The sequence below is a fragment of the Agelaius tricolor genome, unplaced genomic scaffold, assembly GCF_023055355.1.
Source record: "Agelaius tricolor isolate 1412-34295 unplaced genomic scaffold, bAgeTri1.0.p SCAF_11, whole genome shotgun sequence".
NCBI lineage: Eukaryota > Metazoa > Chordata > Aves > Passeriformes > Icteridae > Agelaius > Agelaius tricolor.
The window spans coordinates 4,760,492-4,783,542 of record NW_027269271.1 but is presented as its reverse complement, the minus strand read 5'-3'; the positions used below and the strand labels follow the sequence as shown (position 1 = coordinate 4,783,542).

Here is a 23,051-nt window from a genome sequence, read left to right as displayed (position 1 = left end):
GCAAATACTTCAAACCTTCTGCAATTGTATGGTGATGCTCTGTGTATCCTGGCTGTCTCAACTGTAACATAGACTGTGACAAGCAAGTCCCTTAACCAATTTAAAAAAAACCAAAACCATGCCATTAAAGTAAATTCCAGCTGACCATATTGTATTTCCTGGATAACGTCAACTGTCCTGTCTCCAAATGCTATTCCTGAGGATGGTCAGGCTTATGCTTAGTCCTATGGAAATTTAGATAACCACAGTTCATTTTGCAGATCTTTTCTCCACTGCAGGTCCTGAAGCACTGCAGCAGAGGGTTATAATAAACACCTCAATGCAACAGCTGTTAAAACCACTTTGGGGAATGCCAACTTGAACATAAATCTTTGGCATCAGGGCTTGTATGAATTCATTTTTTGTCAAATTTCTTCTTCCCTCCCTACCTCTACAGATCTCTTTACAGATTAATTCCTGGATGTTCACTTTAGAAGAGACAGAAACCCAGACCCTAAGCCCATGTATCAGCATGTGAGCTGACATTCCTCAGTTTGGTGAAACAGGTGTTAGAACTGGCACCTTGCTTTGGAGAAATGGACTTTTTCAGCACTGAAGGGCTGAGTTCTGCCTTGGGTCACACTGGTTATAAAGGACATCTTGGGGCAAACGCTGCCCACTCTATGCTCCTGCTGAGAGTAAGAATGCCATTGCCTTCCTGTTTTCTTCCAGGGACATTTTAATGCCCAGTGGGGCTATAGAATTTTTTTTTTGTTAGTGCTTACTGAGCTGATTTAGTAATAGTGTCAACAGTCATGTTTTTCTTTTGATGAGGAAAATGCTTAAAAGAGAATTTTAGTATTACACCAGTATATTTTCACATGTGTATAGCCAAATGCTCTGTAAATAAAAGCTACATTTTCCTTGCAAATGGTTTGATAACCAAGTCTCTTACTCATAAAGTCACTCCCAGAGTACACATTGTGACATTACAGGTCAGGAACAATTTCCCAACAGTAACTTACTCTCTGGGTTTGTTGTAGAAAGCTTATTATGTATTTGTTCTGGGGGGTCTCCCTCTGCAGTGATGTGTGTTGAGGGCACCGTGCCATCCACCCAACTTCTACTGGATATGGTTGTTTTTTAGTTGATGAAATCTTAGAACTTGAAAGCTTAAACCTTGCTGGAATTGATCTTGAAGGTCTTTTTCTACTTTAATGAAAATGAGGAGCAGACACAGAACAGGGCACTTAGTTTACAAGCCCATCTTCCTTTAAAGCCCGGGAAGAGAGAATTCTCCCCCTTTGATCATTATTTACCTCCACCACATGAGCCTGACACTCATTTCCCGAAGAAAGAAAATAACACTTTATTTTGCAAAATTAATCTAGGATCTTGATAGCCACGAGCTCAGGGGCACCTGCTGTAAAATGAGGGAGAGATTTGTGATCGCCAATATAAAACCCAGCCCGTGCCCACCTCAGCCGCCCCTCACACTGAGCACCCCGGGGGACGGGGAAGCTCCTGGTCCCGCCCTCAGAGCCCGGGGGGCAGGGAAAACTGATCCTGCCCGTCCCTCAGAGAGCTCGGGGTGGGGAAACTGATCCTGCCCGTCCCTCAGAGACTTCGGGGTGGGAAGCTCCGGGTCCCGGCGTCCCTCAGAGGCCGGGGGGTGACGAAGCTCCTGATCCCGCCCGTCCCTCAGCGTCCTCGGTGTGGGAAACTCCTGGTCCCGGCTGTCCCTCACAGCCCTGCGGGCGGGAAAAGCCCCTGGTCCCGCTGTCCCTCAGAGCCCGGCGAGGGCGGGGGAGAAGCTCCTGGTCCCGCCCGTCCGTCAGAGCCTAGGGTGGGGAGAAGCTCCCGGTCCCGCCCGTCCCTCAGAGCCCGGCGAGGGAGAGGCTCCCGGTTCCGCCCGTCCCTCAGGTCTCGGCGGACGCAGAAGCTCCGGTCCCGCCCGTCCCTCAGGGCTTGGCGGGGTAGAAACTCCCAGTCCCGCCGTCCCTCAGAGCCCAGGGCAGGGGGAGAAGTTCCCGGTCCCGCCTCCTCGGGGCCGGAGCGGGCGGGGCCGGGGCCCGCGCGTCACTTCCCGCGGCCGGAAGGTTCCAGAGGTTCCACGGGGAGCCGCCATGGCCGTGGCGCGGGAGGAGGTGAGGCGATTCCCGGCTTTGCTCCCCGGGCGCAGGCGGGGTCCGGGGCGAGGGGCAGCGGTGGGGTCCCGGCTGGGAGGCGGGAGCCGTCAGTCCCCGCGTTCGCTGAGGGCTGTGGAGGTCTCACCTTGCGGCGGTGCTTGTTGAGGGAGCTCTGCCATCCGCCCAGGTTCTTTTGCTTCCCGCTGGTTTTTAATGTATGAAGAGTTAAGCACTGAGAGCTTAAACCCTGTCTGAATTGATGGTCTTGGAGGCCTTTAACAGTCTCGTGCACTGAGATGGCCGTGGTTGAGCAGGGCAGTTGCACCCTTCCAGCCCGACCCATTCTGTGAATTAGGATTTTATGGTTGTATGTATCCACAGGAGTGGACAGGGGGTAAGGAAGGGATGATTCCGTGCTTAAATGGTTGTAGTGGGAAACTAAACTACTGACCTGATAAAGCTGAAATTCCAGCATCTGGAATACGTGAAGTTGTCATAAAAAGCTGCGAGCCCTGAGCACAATGAATGTATCTAATGTATACGTGTGATTCTTTGTTTTTGAACCAGTTGCAGAAAGATTTGGAAGAGGTTAAAGAGCTGCTCACGAAAGCCACTAGGAAGCGGGTGCGTGATGTCCTTGCAGCAGAGAAACAAAAGCTGGAGCTGGAAATCAAGAATCAGCCTCCACCGAAGCCAAAAGATGTGGCAGAGGAAGAAAAGTCATCGCTGGGAGGATACACAGTGAAAATAAACAATTATGGTAAGATTATTTTTCTGGAGCTCCAGCAGCTCTCTGAAGAGATGGCAGGGTGGCATTACTGGGAGTTAGAGTTGCCATTTAGCATCACAGTGAAGGCTTAATTGTTTATTCCACATCTCCACTGTTTTTTCCACGTTGGAGACCCCACTTTAAAAGCTACCACATGTTTACTTGCCGTCTAAACCCCAGTGTATATTGATCACGTTTGTGTGATAGTGTTTGGTGGGATGATGCATTAAGTATCCTTGCTGTACCAGCTGGTATTTTTCCATTGCTTAGTGTTTAGCAGGAGTGTAAGAGTAAGCTTTGGCTTCTCTGCTCCCCATGTAGGTGAGAGGAGAGGGAATTGCTCAAGATGCAGGGAGTAGGGGAAGAATTGGGTCAAGGAAACTGCAGCAGAAGCAAACAGCTGGCTTGACTCCCCCTGCACAGCCTGGGTTGCTCTCTTTTGACCTGAGCTGATACATGGGTTTTCTCAGAATTTGCAGGGATTAGGGAGCAGGGCTACATGGGGGGACCTCCATTTGCTCTCAAGTTATTCCTGAATAATTCATGTTTTCCTTTTATTGCTCTGAAAATTGCTTCAGTAAGGAAAAGACCCTGGTTGTTCTAGGGGACTTTGTGGGGGAAGCTGGAGCGTATGAAGCTTATGGAGGAAAGGTAGAACTTAATCCCTTTTTTTCACTTCCAGGTTGGGATCAGTCAGATAAGTTTGTTAAGATTTACATCTCTTTAAATGGTGTCCAGAAGCTTCCAGCTGAGAATGTGCAGGTGAATTTCACAGAGAGGTGAGTTCATCTTGCAGCACAGCAAAAACACTGAAATGCAGGAGTGTTGGATTAGCCTTTTTTTCCTCCACTCCCTTTTTTTCTTTTTTTAAACTTCACTTGTATTAGCTTTTAGTAGCACTTGAGGGTATCAGGGTGTTTTCATTTTACAAGTGCACCTCACCATGCTTGACAGGGCACATAGTGTTAGCTCTGGGTATTTGTGGTTACAGAACTGAGGTGTACATTGAGGACGTTTGGTTTTCCAAGTTTGTAGGTAGAAAGGATCCTAAAGATCTTGATTTGTTGTGACTCTGGATTGGTTCTTTTAATTTCTCTGTTAAAATAGAACTGAACATTTTGAGAGGCCTGGGAATAAAGTAATTCAAGCCTGTTGGCCTGTTTTCCCAAGAAGTACTCTACTTTCCAAAGAAATAGGAAAGAATAGCCTGGTAAACAGTTTTCAGGCAATGTAATGATTGGAATATTTGTGCCTTCCCTCCCTCCACTTCCTGGATCCAGGTCATTTGATCTGCTGGTGAAGAATCTGAATGGGAAGAACTACACCATGACCTTCAACAACCTCCTGAAGCCCATCTCAGTGGAAGGCAGCTCTAGAAAGGTCAGTGCACCTTGTCTGTTAGAAGTCCCTGAGGGCCCTCACAGAGGATCCTGTTCATTGCCTGGCTGGTTCAGGAGACTCCATTCTTATGTTCAGTGCCTCCCTTCTGCTGCTAGGTCTCTGCACTGTGAACATGAGTCTTACTAATCTGTGATTGTCATAACTGCAGAATTAGTCTCTGGAATCCTATTTCAGGAGATCATGTCTGGATATTTAATAGCTCACCAACAGGATTTCAGAAATAATTAAGCAGAAAATACCACCAAGTGTTCATTTGCATCTTTGTGCTTTTAAATACCTCTGAGAAATTCTTTGCGATTTTAGGAGATTTGTCAGCAGACTGAAATCTTGGGAAGCTTAAATAGGCTTAATTCCCAAAGCCAAGTCTGGAACCTGCTCTGCCTTAGTAAGGGTGTGTTGCTCCAGAACTGAATGCTGGTGTGGTGGTTTAACCCTAGCAGGATGTTAATTTTATAAGGGAGAAATTAACTCTATCCCTGCCAAAACCAGGACAACTGGTGACGTTGTACTGCTGCTGGCTGGTGATATCTGTACTCTGCTGCTTGTGGCACCTTCCCAGGCTGAGGTGTGTCACATACCTCCTGGGAGTTCTCTGTTGTGCTTGGTGACATCAGATGTGAAGAACTGCTGGTTCATTTGGAAATTGGCCAAAAATGAGTACAGAGTGAAACTGAACCAGCTGAAATAAACGAGGGTGATGCTCTGGTGATTTTTAATACAGTATGAAAGTGAGCAGTGGTCATGTACTTGTTAAGCCAAGCTAAAGCTGCAGTCGACTTTTGTCTGCTGTGGCAGGCAGGAGTTCTTTGTGAAATTTAGGTCAGGGTTGCAAGTCAACAGGCTCTGGAACTTGCAAACATGTTGCAAGATTAAGCAATATCCCAAAACTAGTTTATTGTCCTTGGAGAAATAAATTGGAGGAGCCTCTACTTCAACTTGGCATGCTTGGAGAAGTCCAGTAAATATAGTCACTCTTTACCAGGCAGCCCTGGGTGTGTGAGCATCCTTCAAATCACTGGACAGTGTTCCTGCAGCACGTTATGTTCTTCTGAATTGGCACTGTAAATCTGTACTAGTGTTATATTAACCACATATGTAAGTTGTCCACAGTGGAGTTAATACTTTGTACCCTGAGGCTGAGTATATGCTATAATTTTTGTATGCTACATAATGCTGGATAGCTGAGAGAAATGTTTCAGCAATTTGAGAGTATGGAAGAGGCTTATCTTACAGGCTGACCTAACTCATTTTGACTGGCATCCCTTTATGAAGCATTCTGAATTCATGCCTTGCTGTTGTTCACCATACAGATAAAGACAGACATGATCCTTGTCATGTGTAAGAAGAAGCGGGAGGAAAAATGGGATTGTCTCACTCAAGTGGAAAAAGAAAGCAAAGAGAAAGAGTAAGTGTCTTTTCAACCCTCCATCTTGTTTTCCATTTCCTGTTCTCTGTGTTGTTTTAGGACTGTTGGGAGAGATCTGTACTGACTGTGCAGCTGTTCTGAGGATTTGTGGTCTGGGGGACAAGCCCTGAGATGTTGGAGGATTGTTAGGTTGGGATTTCTTTTGATATTTGTAGGACTGCAAGAAATACACTTTGAGTAGCTGCCATTCCTCCACTGTTTTATTGCTAATGATGAAGGCTGCATCATAGGACGTGTGATTGGGAAGAGCTGCACTGAAAATTCTGAAGGGAATCAACCAATGAAAGATTCATTTGCATTTTGATGGCTGCATTCATTGCAAAAACGGCATTAGTGAGGGGACTGTTTTTACATCAAGTGTGTATTATGTAGAAATACGTGGGTAGATCCCCTGCAGCTCTACTGGTCAAAATCATTATTGTCAACTGGGTGTGAAGTGCCTGCACAAAAATCCCAGCATCAGCATGCCTTTGGCAGAGCAGGTCTTTGTTTACTTAGATGGTTTTCCACAGTCTCAAGCCAGTTTGTAACACTTCAAGTGCTTGGGAGCAGCTTAGACATGCACAGGTATGAGGGTGCTAAATGACAGCAGGAAACACCTGGGGACAAGAGACTTTATAAAATATATATATATGTGGATCATATGATGATTTAATGTTATTTTATATGTATAGCCACCTTAAAGAATGAGAACACTTTTGAGAATTTTATCTCTGCCAACAACAATTCATTTTGTGTATGTTTTTAGGGTGATTTGCTAAAACTGATCAGGCATAAGTACCTGAATTTCGGGCAAAATCGCCTTCTCCACTCAAATGGCATCACAGGAGATTTAAGAGGAAGTGACTTGACAATTAATGCAGTTTTCTGGAGGGACAGGGTCACTTTGTTAAACCTGTATCTTGATTTACTGTTTGTCAAACGAGCGGCTCCAGCAATGCTGCTCCCAGGCAGGGTCTGTGAGCCGATGTTAGCCCTGAGCATGAGGAAACTGCTCCCTCTGCTGATCTGTTTGCATCTCCTGTGGTTTTGAGCTGCACTTCACTAGGACTACCTACGGGATTTTGGAAAATGGGATAGAGAGGGCATTATTTATAGTCGGGTCATACAGGCCATGTCCTCCACGGTGCTGACTGCGGGTGGCACTGTTCATCACCGGAGAAAATTGCTTTGAAATGCAATGTGTTAAGAAGTCAGTTAACCTCTGGAGATCATCTGAAAAATGGGAAGCAGAAAAAGCCTTTTGGGTTGTGAATGTGCTTGATGTGGTCATTTCTTCTCCATCTTTATTCACCTGTCATGTAACACAAGGCAGGTATTGGCACTTTGTCTGTTACATTTCACTTCTGCTTCCTGCAGTTAATTTTGGGAGTGCTTCCAGGGTCATGTTTACTGCAAAGTGCTTCACATTAAAATACTGTCCCACCCCATGGGACATCTCTAGGTACACTACTTAACTTGCCCTTGGTTTAAGGGCAAGTTTCTTAGAATTCTTCCTATTTAAAAGCCAACTGAGACTGCCATGATCTAAAGACTTTGCCAAAGTGCAAGTCCCATTCCCAGGCTGTTTCAAACAGTAGCACTTCCTTTTGTTGGGTATTCCTGACCTTCTCACGGATGTGTCTTGCAGGAAGGCTGCCTATGACACCGCAGATCCTAGTGAAGGGCTTATGAACATTTTAAAGAAGATGTACGCGGAAGGGGACGATGAGATGAAGCGCACCATCAATAAGGCCTGGGTTGAAAGCAGAGAAAAGCAGTACAAAGGGGACATACCAATGGATATCTGAAAGCACTCTAAGGGCCGCCTTAAAACTGATCTTCCATGTGAGACACGCTGTGCTGCAAAGATCATCGTTTACATAACCTTCTTCCAAGCAAAGACAGTCATTTTCCATTTCAGGTTGGAGAAAATATTTAAATAAAATAGCTTATAAAGCATTTCCTTCAGTCAAGTGGTTCAGCATTTCCTGGGAAGTGAAGCATAGGGTATATACCCAAAGCCTCTCCGATGAGAGGGGAGTGCTGTGAGACTGAGAACAATGTAAAAGGAAAGGAATCTTAAACTAGAATGGGTCAAGGCCTCTGTTGCCAGTGGCAGCTGGACCCATGTGGTTGCTGGGGCTAGTGTCATGTTCACTTCACAGGGTGTAGCTTTCTGATTAAAAATGGGAAAGTGCTGAACTATAAAGCATGTCACAAAGGGAGAACTGCTGAAGAAAGCAGAAATCTAAGCATTTGATAGTTAAGCAGAAACAATATGGTGTTAATCCTGTGGTATTCAAATTTAATGATTACTCTCAAAAACTATTTCTGTCTAATAATACTGTTACTATGAATTTTGGAAATCAGCGTGCTTGGGCTAGCTGTAATGAGATGGCATCTCTGAGATGGCATCAGTCAGGATGCAGTCTGCAGTCATCACAGGAGACCAGGGACAGGGAGCTTGCCCTGGCTCCAGCAGTGTACAGTAGGAAACAAGGGATAAGCTCCACTTTGTCCATCAGCTTTGAAAGGGTTTTAAGGTAAGAGAGTAAGTATATTGAGATGGCTTATACAACAAAATATCACTCAGCTGGGTGTGAGGGGTTGCTGTCAGTTTCCTGCTAGTGGTATTTGGCCTTTTCATTGCCACCTCTCAGCCTCTGCTGGGGTGGGGGACATAGCAGCCACTGCCCCCCCTTTACTGCAGTGCTTTGAAGAAGAGTACAGGGCAAACATGACCTTAGCAGCAAGCCTGTTGTTAATTGTGTCCTTCCTGCCCCCTTCTCATGTGTCTCCCAAGGACAGATTTGTTGTTACCTGTGAATTAAGGAAGCCGTTACTCTCCTGTTAGGGTCAGGACTAGGGCTTCCTTGCCACCTTGTTCTTGAAGCATGGGACTGAGCACTGCACTATGAACAGGAGAAATACCAGCACAGTGTAGTTTGTGACAGGTCCTTTAGCCACGTTGTCTGCTCGTTAATACACGTATATATTGAGTTAGCATAGCAAGAGTATCTGAACCTGAGGCCATGTTTTATTCCCACTCTGTGCTTGCCCTTGTTCACAGCAGAATACCACTTTGTCCTGTTGTGCAGTTTTACTGATGCTTTTACCCAAATTACCATGATGAACTTACCATATGATGGCAACAAAAAAAATTGCTTAAACAAGCCTTGTGCTGTATGTCTTTATTTCTAATATTGCCCATACCACAAACCTCAGCTTAGTTCTGTACCATCACATTGTGATTTTTTCTCACACTCAAACTGCCTCTGACACAGACCAGTTCAGTGCAGTTGTGCTGCTCCTTGTCAGCTGATAGCAATTGTAATCCAGTGAGTTTAATGAATCAGCACAACTCCTCCTTCCCTTATTAGTTTGACATTGATGCTGGGCTCTGAGGCAGGACAGTCTTGCTTTAATTACCCACACAAAAGAGCCAGGTTCGTTTCATCTGCCTGACTGCACAGGCACGTGCAGATTATTACCACATGGCTCTCTGGACACCGGACATCTGGGCGTGGTCAGCAAAGTGGCGGAAAACAATTCTGCTGAGCCTCCAGCGCCGCTTAACGCCCCGAGGGCGGGACGTGAGCACACAGCGGTTCCGGATCCTCACCGGGCAGCTGTCCCGCGGCAGGGCGGCGATCTCTTTGTCGGCCACCTCCTAAAACACGAGCACTCAAGTTTAGCTGTGTTCCCTGGGATCTAGAGGGGCCTTACTGCCACACCTCACAATCCAGATGTTTACTAGGTACCATCACAAGTTTCTCTACCACTTCATGAATAAGCTTTGCTATTTAATGGGGAGCTTTCACCTCACTCAGCCCACCCTTTCTGGGCATTGCAACAGTGAATGTAAACTAATCCACATGGAGACCCCCAGATTAATCCTATTACACAGACAGAACAATCTCAAGCCACTAATTTTAACCAGTCAAAGCAGCTTGTCTCTGTCCCTCTTCCTGGGTGGGCTAGCCCTCTAAGAGACCCAACATTTAATCTTATTACAGACTGAATAACCTCAAACCAGGAATTACAGTTAGTCAAAAACACACTGGGCTTTCTCCTCATGCAGGGTAGGTTAGTCCTTTCAGATGAGCTGATTTTAAATATATGTTGTTTATTAGCTGCCTGCACTGAGGTAGCATGCTAGGATTTCAGTAAAAGGGATCTCATATAGGGTTCTTTGGAAGGTGTTACAGGATCTTCTTTTGGGGCTTTTTTCTGTATTGGTTTTGCCTCGTAAGGACATCCAGCACCAGTCAGACTTGCCCAAGAATGGTAAAGTCAATACATAAAAGCAAATCCATACACTTTTTCTCCCAGAATGTGTAAGTATCATGGTGAGATTAAATACAGGAATAATCTGATGCGTGCAGATGTTTTTGGTGCTTAGTAAGGCAGGCTGAGAGCAGAGAAATCAATTTTTAAGAACAGTTTTAAAACTCAGCTCTGATGCAGGTTTCACATGCTTGTAGTTCAGGCAAGAAGTAAAATTAAATATTCCTAATAGCACAGATTAGTGGTTTGAGCTAGATCAGGAATTCATATTTTTAAATAAGGGGAAAAAAGTCTAGAGTTTATTATTCTGAATTATTGGAAGTAAAGAAAATAGGTTTGACAATATATGTTAGGGGCAGTGTATGCATGTGACTTCACTGTATTTAGTGTTACATATGCTGCTTCCACAAGCACTGCTTTCAAAAACCCCAAACCCAATGCACACACCCTCCAGTCAGGTGAGCACACTCTGGTTGTAAACACCCCCAGAAGGCTGAAGTCACTATGGAATATGACATGATTCTGTGCTGGTGAGCTGGGGAAACACACCACCTGTGACCTGGGACAGCCGTTTGGATCTAGAAAGTGCCTGCCACGGCCCTGAGCACACCAGAGCAGCAGGAGCCTCGTGTGGCTGGGTGCAGGCAGCTGGCAGTACCTGCAGCTCCTTGGGGAGGATGGAGTTCTTGCGGATGGCGTTGATCCGCAGCCTCTCGTCCGCGTACTCGTAGGCCATCTTCCTTCTCTTGACGTCCCGCAGCATCCTCCAGTCCACGTAGTAGCTCCGCACCTGCCTTGGGCAGGACGACGGGAGAACCTGATTGAAAAAATAAAATTTGTGATACCTGCCTGTTGCATGTAGTTTACCCTAATCAAGGATGAATTGTTATTTCCATAAACCATGGACTATCCAGAGTTGAAAGAGACTGACGAATATCGAGTTCAATGCCTGGCCCCCACAATCCCAACACGTGTCTGAAGTGTTGCCCAAACATCCTTTGAGCTCTGGCAGCCTTGGGACTGTCACCACTCCCTGGGGAGCCTGTTCCAGTGCCCGGCCACCTGCATGGGGAAAACCTTTCGCTAATATCCAGCCTAAGCCTCCCCTGACACGGCTCCAGCCGCTCCCTCGGCTCCTGTGTCTCCGGTATCGTTTAACTCCTGGATCACACGTTACACTTCTTACACATCCATCGCTGCCTACATCTCCCTCACGAGGGGCAGCACCGATCCTTGCTCTCTCTGACGAGTAACAGTGATGCCTTGAGAGCTTTAGCTTTCATACTTTCCAGATTCCCTACTGCATTAGTATATAACTCTGAACGTCATATAAAGTGTTAGCAAGTTCTCTTCACAGAGAGACACAAAGAAGCCCGAGCTACACCGAACTCTACATAACCCCGGACCCGTGATGTTCCCGCGCCGCGGGGACAGGGCCGAGCCCGCAGCGGTCAAACACTACCCGCATCTCCCCTGCCCGCTCCCCGGTGCCTCCCCTGGGCGGATAGGGTCCCGGAGAGACGCGGGGAAGCAGAATAAGAGGAACGGAGAGGAATGAGTGGGTCTGACCTGCCGAGCCGCCCTTAGCGCCCAGCACAGCGCGGCCGCCGCCATCTTGCCGCTGCGCCGCGCATGCGCGCAGTCAGGGCAGAGCCCGCCCTCAGGCCGCTCCCACCCCCTCCCAATGCTGCATTCCCAATGTGCATTCCTCGGTTTTTTAACCCTCTGCGGCCGGAATTGCGGTAAGATCCCCAGCCGCACCTGAGGGGTGCGCTGTGTTTATCATCTCAGAGCTGCTGTCAGGTCTCGCTGGCACCTCCCGTCATTGGAGGCAGCTGGGTCTGCCACAGGAACGTCAGAGTCCGGCCTTGGCTGCAGCAGAGTTATCCCAGGCTGAAGGGGAGCGGCTGTGAAAATGACAGGGAATTTATCCCAGCAGGAAAATTGACTCAAAGGCATCGTCCTGCCCTTGTGGGGTCCCTGTCTGTGAGCCCATGGTCCATGAGCGTCCTGACCGCTTGTGTTGCTGCGGGACAAGAACCTCTGGGCCAGCTCTGTTCCTTAGCGGCGTCTTTTGCTTGTTTATCACCTAGGACTGTTCCTAAATTCCTAGGTTTATACCTGTGCCTTGCAGGGGATTTTTCTCCTGGGGGGTTTTGAATTGTAGAATATTCTGAATTGGAAGGGACCCCTAAGGATCATCGAGTTCAGCTCCTGGCCCTGCACAGGACAACTCAGAGAATTCCACCGTGTTAAAAACGCCAATCACTTGTTTTCAAAACTTTAAAAGTTTAATAGTAATAAAATGGTTATAAAAATAGTAATACAATTAGAGTAATAATAATTTGGACAAATTGAATTAGGACAATATGAGACAATAAATACAAAGAGTTACGGACGTCCAGGTACCTTTTTCTGGGCAGCACGAGCCCGAAAAAGGACCCCCACGAACAAAGGATTCACCCTTCAAAACAACAGCCTGTTGCATATTCATACACTTCATACATGATGCAGAAATTCCATTCAAACACAGGATTCTGTCTGGTCATCATCAGCTTCTTCCTCCAAATCCTAACAGCGCCTTCGAGGCGGGAAGAAGTTCATTTCTTCTGATAGGAGGGCAATAAATTCTTTTTCTCTGAAAGATTTAGGTGTCCTGTGGCTGCTATCTCAGTGCGAGTCCTTTCTTTTTAAAAAAAGCATCCTACGTAGCATCATTTCTATTTTAACAATTTTTATAACCTAAAACTATATTTAACACAGTACTTAAGAGAATTAATACAGCATTACTCTCTAACAAAACACATATAATATTCATTTGAATATTTGTGAAAAGCCAATCATAAAATACATGCATTTTTCACAACTGTGTGCCTGAGAGTGTTGTCCAAACTTTTAGTAATATCCAAACCTGAATAATCATAACCCCCAACAGAGAAAAACAAATGGGAAATTCTGCTTCCATTGTTTTTGTTCAGTGAGAGGAACTGTCCTGTTCCACTGACTGCGACTTCTCTTAGGCAGCATTTAAAATATGTCTATTTCCTGATTTCAGGGAGAACATGCATCACGGTTTTGATGTTGAATTCATAGTTTTCTATCAGCTCATTAGCTACATTCAAAAAGTCATTCGAGAAGCTGGTTCTCTCAGTTTGTCAAGCTGCTTGCTCTGTGTGTGCTAGTTGTTTTACTCATATGTTTGGTATATTATACTGGTCCAGAAATATGTAATAACCTGGAAGAAGTAGCTAGGTTGGCTGGCTAATCAAATTTTATTAACCATGCTGCAGTCAGCAACTTTCCTAGGTGCTTACTGTGGTAGCTTTCTGCTGTTTGCAAGGGCAGAATTTCAAGCTTTGTTCTCTGTAATCGTCTGTAACTTGCTATTTTTCCAGATTGTGAAATTAATTGGTGTATATATATCAGCAGAGCAGATAAAATAGATGTGATCAAGGGGGATTTGAATGTTACAGCGTGCATTCTTTTCTACAATATTTTGTATATTCTGTATATATCAATATATAATATTTTGTATATATCTGTATATGTTGTATATTCCCATTTTGTGCTTATTGGATGGTCCAGGTGTGGAAGGAATGGGTGAGAATGCAAAGGAGAACTTCAGCCAGGGCTGACTCCCTCACTTGCTCAACAGCATCACCTGTGTGATTGGCACTTCCCCAGCTGAGACTGGCAAGGATTAATGATGGATGTTGATATTCCTCAGGCTGCTACCATCTTCTGCTCCCTCAGCACAGCTTCTGGCTGCAGTCAATCAAAGGAACTGTTCAGAATCTGAGGGTTTGTCAGCTAAAAACTGGGCTCAGTAATGCACCTGTTTAAATAACCCTGTGGGTAGTTCCTGAGGGATTTTTGAAAGTATTGTGCTGAAAAAATGTAATGTTTAACTGCTGCTGAGTTTGATTTATTTTATTGTTTTTATTTTCTCATGTACTCCACCTGAATTTCTCATCATTAATATTACAAATGTGCTTGTTGATACAGTAGTCTCAGTAACCATCCTGTGATTCTTGCAAACATGTACAGAGCTGGAGAGGCTCCCTGGCTTTTGACTAGTAGCAGAGCATAAAACAAATGGGAAATGGTTCTTCCTGCTGATGGGCGAGAGCAATACTGAGCAGGGGAATCGTTCCCAAAGCCAGCCTGCTCCTTAGGTGGTTTGTAAGAGGGAAACGCCCCGACGCCTCTATTGGTTCCTTTCATCTGGTCCGTGGGCTCTTAAACACCCTGCAGGGACTGCTGCTGCTTTGCAGCAGAGTGGGAAGAGGATTTGGTCACTTTTTGGGTTGCTCAAATTATCTCTGCAAGTGGTGCCTGCATCAGAAGGGCTCTGAACTAGACAGTTCAAAGTACTTGATGGGTAAGAGAAAATAAATTTTAATTTCTTTGAGATTGCTGTTGCTTGTTTTGAGGGAAAAACTCAGTTTGTCTTTGACTTCTTAGAGCAGATGCCCTCCAAGGATTTTGCAGCCTTACACAAACATCAATAATCCTGCATTATGGGCATGTATTGCTATTATTGCAAAAGGTGCAGTAGTATTTAATGGGTTTTGTTAAGCCCATTGTGAAGGGTTTAAGCTTTCCCAGGTTGTCTCCTCCAACCATATAAAACTACATATCTGCTAATATAAATGGGAGTTTTGCCTTTGGCTCTAATGGACCTAGGGTTTAACCTAGAAGGGTTTCTTTTTAGAATGCTTGTTCCTAATACATGATGTTAGGCAGATACCCTAAATCTTCAAGCACTGGGCAGTAGGATGGTAAAAGACTTACAGAGTTAGATTGTTGGAAACTTTCACAGAAATATTCCACATTCTCTCCAGCTTTCGTTGTCCTGTGCTTTCCTCTGCAATAATTGAAAAGATGTGAACAGGGTTTCTTTCATCCCTTCCCTTAAGAGAATATTCTTTGCCTGGTAGATCTGACTGATAGGCATTCTTTCCTTTCCCTAATATGGTGTTATAGCCAGTTATATGTATGACATGATATTCTCCACAAAAAGTCAGCTAAACCCACTCTTTTTAAGAGCAGGGGGAAAAGAAATCTCTTTATTATATGATGAGGAAGCCAAAAAAGTTGTTCTCTTTCATTATGCTTGACAGAAATGCTTGTGTTCAGGGTTTTTTCCTCTGGAATGATCTCTAAGCCCAGGAAAATGTTGAGCTCAATCTGTGATTCCCATGAAGCCCCAATTAGTCACAAGATCATGTTACAGCCCAGAATGCTATTAATCACTATGTGCTGAGCAAAGGGATTTTGTGCATGTGTCTGTGTGTTTGGGACCTCATCTCCAGGGGTTTGGAAGTAAACCACACACAAAACAAAGCTTTGGGGGTTTCCTGCAATGGACTGTGATGAGAATCTGCAGAATTTAGACATAAATTTGTTCAGAGCTTTGAGGCAATCTTTTCTATTTTATTTGTTTCAGAAGTCTGCACAGGAGAAAAAGAAAGGTGAAGCTGGTTTCTGTGTCCCTTGGAGGGAGAGGATGGGTTGTGGTGGGAAAGCAGAGCTGGAAACAACTTCTCTCCCTGAGCACCAGAAGAAACCCTTGGGTGGCAAACTGACCAAAACCCCTGTGCTCTGTCTCCCTGTGCTGTCAGTGGGAAGGAAGGAGGGGCTGGGGGAAGAAAAGGTGTTTTAAGGGCTTAATTTACTTCTCATTATCCTCCTCTGATTTTGTTAGTAAAAAACTCACTCTGTACTTCTAAGTTGAGCCTGTTTTGCCCTTGGAGTGTTTTCTTCTGGTCCTTCTTTCAACTCATGAACCCTTTTAAAATTTTTTTTACTCTCCTCTGCCCAGCTATAGCAGGAGAAGGCAAGTGAGAAACTTTCTTGAGTGCATAGTGTTTGGCCAGTGTCAAACCACAAAACTTGCTCATGAAATGCAGCTGATAGATTGTTTAATCAGCTTAGGATGAGCTCACTTGTAATTAAAATCAGGTAAACTAGATGGTAAGCAGATATTCTATATGGACTGCTTTCAAGGTTTGCTTCAAGACACCAAGGAGCTGTCTGTCTCATGGCAAAACAATTGAGGTATTGTTGGTGTCTGAAATACCTAATGTGCAGCAGATTTGCCCAGGTCTTCTCCAGGCACCAAATGTAAGTTTCCATCAGTACTCAGTCAGAAAAGCTCAGCTTTCTGCCTCTGCTGTGGAGAAGCTGCATTCCCCAGTGTTGGGGATCAGTTGACATTTTTAATTAACTGTGGTAGTTATAATAAAAGAGGGGTTAGGCTTGTCTTTATCTTCCTAGATGCATTGGTAAGGGAGAGCTTTATGAGAATTTCCTCATGCCAGTGTGGGTTTAGAAGCTGGAAAGAGTCATCTAGGAAATGATATTTATTACTGGCCACATTATTTATTTCTATCTAATGATATGCTGTTAGATCATGCTGATAAATCCAAGATGACTACAGGCTGGGAACTCTAGTTCTGCATTTTCTTAGTCAAAATAAGTTTGAAAAAATTTCATGCTTGGCCATGTGGCAAGTCATGATCCTCATTGCAATGTTTTTCTTTGTTTCTGTTCTAGTCCTTTCTCCCCAGAATATGCAGGTGAACTCCATGGAGAACTCCCTGGCTGTCAGCTGGGATCCAGTGACTGATGTGGACAATCACCTCCTGATTATCCAGCTGGGTATGAAATGTTGGTGAAACAAATCCATGTGCCCAAAGAGCAGCTCAGCTGTGAGATTGTGAGATTCCACCCTGGCCCCACGTGCAATCTCACATTGTCACAATTCCATCACATGTGAAGGGGATTGCCAGTGAGCCCAAGCATCTGGAAGCAAGTACAGGTAGGAGCAGGTAGAACCTACAACCTCCACATTGTCATTTTAAGGCTATTCTTCTGCCCTGTGTAGACTCTTGATTTTTTGGAACACGCTTGACTTGTGTTTTCAAGCTGTTCTTGACAGACATGGGGGCTGCAAAGCTCCTTAAAAAAGGAAAATAATAACTCCAGTGCTCATATTCTTATGTAAACCCCTGGAACTTAGGAGATGCAAATAAGCAAATACCAGCTACTTAAAGAGCTGCCACCAAGCTCTGATTCATCAGCTAAAATAGCAGAACCTGAGGGAGTCTGAGACAGGTCTGCAGGAAAGGCAGAAAGGGGGGAGCAGCAGATGGCTGGCAGTGCAGGCAGACAAAGGGTAGGCACTGTACCCCTTTGTACAGCTGGGAGCTGGGAGGGGGCAAGCCAGAAGGTTTGGTGCCAAAATGATTTTTGATTTTATATGTTCTTCATTTATTTGTAGCTCTGTAGACTGTTGCTGTATAGCTATATAGTGCCTGGCTATCTCCAGCATTTTCCCTACTCCAATAGACAGAAAGACAAAACACATTCCAAAGGCCCCAATCCTAATCTTGCTTCCTCTGGGAGCCAAGGATGAGCTATTCTCCCAAGACACTTTCCTATAAACAGCTGGAAGAAGAGGGGCTCCAGAAGAGTTTGAACCAAGGGGGGGACTTGCCTTATCACCTGTGTTTCTAATTGGTGATTCTTGTAATTATGCTAATTTGCTAAACTTATAAAACTGTATTCACCCTATGTGAGGTGGGCATTTTTCCATACTTGCCCCTGGAGGCCTCCAGTTAAAGACCAGCTTTAATATTACCTCCTATATTAGCACTGTCTCAAAATGTCTTGTTTTATTTCTGGATCTTTAAAGCATCTAGGTAATGCTCAAGCTGGTACCTATGGAAGGTGAGACAGGTAGGCTGCAAGCTCTGCCTGCAGAAAGAAGTGGAGAGTTTCATCTAAATGGTAGCACATTCCTTCTTTCTCCTGGTTTCCCGTGGATGCCTTTCTTCAAAGGCTGTTGAGGGAAACCTGAGTGCTTTTGCTGGCCAGAGCAGTAAGGCAAAAATAAAGGAAATGTGTACATGGAATGGTTTGAGTTTGAAGGCACCTCAAACATCATCCAACACAAACCCCTGCCCTGGTTGCTCCAAGCCCCATCCAACCTGACATTGGGCACTTCCAGGGATCCAGGGGCAGCCACAGCTTCTCTGGGCACCCTGTGCCAGTGCTTCACCACACTCCCAGGGAAGAATTGCTTCCTAACATGCTATGATAGATGTTTTAGGGGTTTAATTCAACTGGAGATAGCTATCCTGCTCTTTGAAATGCTGTCTCAGGAGTCAATAGCCCAACCAATGTGACAGCCAACTGAGTGACAGAAAATACCACCACTGTCTCAAGGAATAAAATGGAGGCTCCCTTAGACAGGTATGGGAATAAATCACACAGACTCCATTTTTTCATGGTGGAAAAAGCCATTTTTTATTCACATAACTCCTTTTTATACAGTTTTAGACTTTGTGTGTGACTCCAATTGGTCAGTAGCTTTCTTGTCAATTACTTTATTGGTTTGTAACAGGTTGTTATTCTGTATTAATTGGTCACTCAAACTCTTGGTATCTATGTGCAGGGACAGTTGTTTGTGAGAGATAGTTTTCATTTTTCCAACAGTGTAAAACAGTTTATACAGGTGCTGGTTGTTTTTCACCCAGGAATAGATTGTTATGCTGAAGAGCTGCTCCCACCCAGGATTGCTTTCACATGGGAACTTACCAAGTGCTAGCTTGACAAGGCCAGCCACTGATTTCATGAGACCAGGTTTGATTTTTAAGAAGCCTTTTTTTATATAATTTTTCCACTTTACTGCAACAGACAGGTACATGGGGAGATACACCTTGGCTGGTGGGAACCCCAAGGAAATAGAGGTGGGCAGTGAAAATGGCATGATCACCTTCTGGATCTGAAGCCAGACATGGAATGTCACCAACAGCTGGGCAGAGGAGCAAGAAGGCAAGCACCAGAGCTGGGACAGGTGAGCTGTAGCAGCACTGGAGGGAGTTTGAAATTCAAACTCCATCAATTCTACTTGTTTTGGTAAAGCTTCTACTGCTTTGCATGCATTTTTGGTGAGGTGAAAAATCCATGTAATTCTTACTAGTGTGGCTGAACAGGTTTCCAGCTCAGACTGAGTCCTGTTGTGGACAGGCTCTATGGCAAGGGACCAGTTACTATTAGTACAGGGAACCACAGCCAAAACTCAAACCTCATAACCACCTGCAATGTGTAGTTCATGCCTTGCCCTTAACATGCTATAAACCATAACCAGGCATTTCTTTGGAGGACTGTTGTAGCATTTCCCAACAGGACAAGGGGCTCATACACATTTCAGACAGATAATCATGGCAGAGTGTTTGTTAAAAAGGAAAAACATGTTTATTTGGCTAATAACATAAATTAAGAAACCTGTGGAAAATCAAATCCCCCAAACAGTCTATTTCCTTGCTGTCCTTTGGTGACAGGCAGTCTCCATTGGAAGGGTTCTTGCAGCTGAGTCTGCAGCTAGATTGGAAAACCTCTTGAACCACTGCCTTAATGAAATTTTACAGTTCAGCAATCCATGTGTGACTGTGAGTACAGAAGCAGTTTCTACTGACTATTGACAAATATGTGCATTTCTTCACAAAAATTACCTGGAGCAATATTTTTGGTGCTCAACTCAGGATGTTAACCAACACATTTAAGCATATAAATTAGACTAGACATAACAGGAGATGCTTCAGGGGAATTTGTAGGGCTGTCTGAAGCTCTCACATGAGGGGATCAGTCTAACAGGGATGGAGCTCAGTCAATCCCCTACTTTTAAGCTGGTTCATTGTCTCAAGCCAGCCCATTTTCTCACTGGGCAGCTCCTGCAGCATACAGGGAGTTCAGTAGTGAAGAGCAGAGCAGCACAGTCTGTACTCATCTGCAGTGCAATTAGACCTAAAGAGCAAACTTGATTTTCATATCACACAAGAAAATAATTTGCTTGGTTTTTCTTGCCACAGGTGAGCATCACATACTGCTAACGAGCTGAGCTGTGATTTATTCAAATTCCCAATTCCCAGCATGTGCTGCTCTAGGATGGTACAAACAAGCCTAAGCATCTTTCATTAAAATGAAAAGTAATGTATTTTCATCTCACAAAAGAGCTGAGATTAGGACATGCAGGTGGTACATCACATTAGTACATCACAACTTTTACCATAGCTAATGTGTGGTAAATCACAGTGCAGCTAAGCTGGTGTGTGGTAAATTACACTGTGGCTGTTGAGCATTTGTGCCCTGGAATTTAGAGGTCTCCAGCAGGATAAGAAATGCTGTTCCAATAATTTGAGAGGCATCTGCAAGACCTTCACTGCTCAGGCTGCTAAGATGTATTTAGTAGTTCAGTGAATTAAAAAATTCTAATAAACCAAACAAAAATAGTTGTTCTCTGTAAAGGTCATGGGTTGTATGGCTGTCCTCAAAGGGCCACATTACTGCAGGCTGTTGTCTTGTGATATAAAATTAGGACTCCTGAAATCTAGTGCCATGTTTCCATCTGAGAATTGGGCAGGGAAAAGATTATAACAGTGGGAGCAATTTGAAAGTGACAGAGAGCTGCATTTCACAGATTCTGAGCAGGTGATTTGGGGTGTTTTTTTTGGGGTGTTTTTTTTTTTTTTTTTTTTTTTTTTTTTTTTTTTTTTTTTTGTTAATTCCCAAAACAACTTGGACAAGATGTTGTTGTGATCTTCAGAAGGCAAAAGCCATTAACACCATATTCTGCCCGAGCTCTGTCTCTGCCTGGGCAGTGGCTGTGCTTTTCTTGCTCTCAAAGAAAGAGCCTTGCTCTTGTAGCTGTGAGGAGGAGACCTAAACCCCAGCTGAAATACCTCAGAATTGGGCACCCCCCCACTTGCTAGTTCAGGCCCACCCTTGACAAGAAATAAAGCATGAGAGGTGGAAGAAATGAGCAGGGCCCATGAGGAGAGGGAGTAAGAGTAGCCCTGTTTGGACACTCGTGTTTTTCACAGAGCTGTTCACAGAAACCAGCAGCCCCTCTCACCCAGTGCAGGGCAGAGGATGTCTGGCCCTGCCAGAGCTCAGCCACCTTGGCTCTCATGTGCAGATATGGTTACCAGAGTAAGAAGAGTAAGAATGGCAGGGCATGGGAGCAGTTAGCACACCTATTTTATCTTCCTTGCACTGTATCCAGCAGTACAAAATGATTTGGCTTCACAAATACCTAATGGTGACTCACTTAAGTAGCTGTTATTTACACTGCATGGTCAAAACACACTTTACAGCTAAAGATAAAACTTCTGTTAGATTTACCAGTTTGGGCTGGAGAGAAAAAACAAGCAAGGTCTTTTAGGTCTTTAGCCATAGAATCATTTCCCAAATTTCATTTGTTTTTCCAAATGTATCTGATAGTCTAATAAAACAGTGGTGCCCCCCTGCACCCATGGGAACTGCCAGCTGGCCTTTAAGGGCAGTGCTGTGATACTGCAGCCTGAGGCTGCCTTTCCTTGCTTCTAAGGATGGATTTGGTACCTCTTAGCTCCCTCTCCTGTCCAGCTGCAGATACATAACTAGTGAACTTGTCTGAGGAGGTTTCTGGGTTGTTTCACTTAAAGCAGTTGTTTGGAGCTCTCCCAAATGAAGCACAAGTTCATTAGATAATGGAATACCCTTAACTCATGAATTTACAGCATTTTAAACAGCATGGGCTGGGCACTACAGTGCTACTGTCCCTGCTCTTACATTTGGTGGTTTGATTTCTTCCTCTCTGCCTTTTTATCTGCTTCAAGCAGTAACACTGTGCAACATTTCCTGGGAGGAGCCAGCCTGCTCGACTCTTCTCATTTATCTAAGACAGACAAAGCATGGCCTTGTGTTTTTCTGTGGCCTTTTTGTGACTGCATTATTTCACTGATGCATTATATTTTTTGTTATTATTATCTTCATAGCATTCTTCAGGACCAGGCTTTTGTAGCCTGGTTTATACAGAAAAGACAGACAAGAACATCCCCATAGTCCTCCAGGGAGAATTGTGGAAGAGCAGGGAATTGAGATAAATTATTCATTTATAATTTGATATAAACTCATGTGTACTTCAGGGCTGGAGCACTCTTCCCTGGAGGCCAGCACTGCCCACCAAGGACTTCCTCTGTACAACATGGAAAGCCACTAAAACCTTACTCATCAAATTGTTTCCTTAAGATGTTCCCAAAACATATAAAATATAGCAAGCACTGGATGAAGTTAGGAAGAAACTGCTTCCAGTGTTGCTGCTTTCAACACATTTTAAAAATTAATTTATCCTGAAGGAAGTACTGCAGCCCCCTTGCTGGCACCTCATAAGATGCTTTTTGATGACTGTTGTTGACTGGAAAACTCTTTGATGCCAGTGAAGGAGCTGCTATCCCATGTCCAGCACAGGCTGAACTGTAAAGCTCTGGGTTTCTTTGTATCCCTGCATTTACTAAAGAAAACTGAACCATGACAGCAACAAAGCTGTGAAGTCATTCTTGATCTGCAGCAGGGGAACAAAGGGTAGAGGCTCTCAGCAGGCCACATGAGAGCTGTGCTCCAGGGCTGGGCCTAGAGCCTAAACCTGTCCTGTGTGTGAGTGCTCCTCAGAGATGAGCCTGATGGACACTCCTGGGCAGACACGTGAGGAGCTCCTGGACCCTGCACATGTGAGCCAATTGCTGGGCTCACAGAACATCCCAAACCACATCTGTAGAAGGTTTGCAGTGTTTGGCCTAGGACTCTGCTGCTTGCCAGCTGTGAAGGCCACTGGTGTTCTTTAAGGCAACTGCAGTTCAGCCCAAAACCTGCACTGCAGTTTGTGTCTTTCATTTATGCAGTGGTGTAGCAGGACTTCCCCTCTGCCACAGAGGAGCTTATCTGTTCCATCAGCTGGTGCAACAGCTCAGAGCATCTTCCCCTCTTGCAGCAATCTGCTAATTGGTGAGATAACCCAAGATATCTGTCAAGTAGTGAGTTATCTCTGGTACCAGGGAGGTGGAATTCCCAGCTGACCACAAACATCTTGCCTTGAGAGCAGGTTGAAGGGAGATAAGCCTTGAATTTCTGACTGACAGACACTTCACTTTACAAACTATAAAAGCTACACAAAACTTTCACAAAGAAGAACTCTTTTGCACATTCCTTGTGAATGTGTGGGGACCTCTCCTCAAGGTTTGGGATGCTGGCC

At 44.8% G+C, this 23,051-nt stretch overlaps 2 protein-coding genes across 2 annotated transcripts; one reads left to right on the top strand and one right to left on the bottom strand.

Annotated features, from left to right (window-relative positions):
- Positions 1-1,899: 1,899 nt before the first annotated feature.
- Positions 1,900-8,859, top strand: CACYBP (calcyclin binding protein). The gene is made up of 6 exons (XM_071435907.1): positions 1,900-2,126; positions 2,676-2,868; positions 3,560-3,656; positions 4,158-4,257; positions 5,589-5,683; positions 7,335-8,859. Exons 1-6 carry the CDS (start codon positions 2,106-2,108, stop codon positions 7,492-7,494), a joined length of 666 nt encoding a protein of 221 aa, XP_071292008.1. The 5' UTR covers positions 1,900-2,105; the 3' UTR covers positions 7,495-8,859.
- A 3-nt stretch (positions 8,860-8,862) lies between these two features.
- Positions 8,863-11,657, bottom strand: MRPS14 (mitochondrial ribosomal protein S14). Its single transcript, XM_071435908.1, has 3 exons — positions 11,543-11,657; positions 10,632-10,790; positions 8,863-9,356 (listed from the first exon to the last, which is right to left on the bottom strand). The coding sequence occupies exons 1-3, from the start codon at positions 11,585-11,587 to the stop codon at positions 9,174-9,176; spliced, it is 387 nt and encodes a 128-aa protein (XP_071292009.1). The 5' UTR covers positions 11,588-11,657; the 3' UTR covers positions 8,863-9,173.
- Between the last annotated feature and the right edge of the window lie 11,394 nt (positions 11,658-23,051).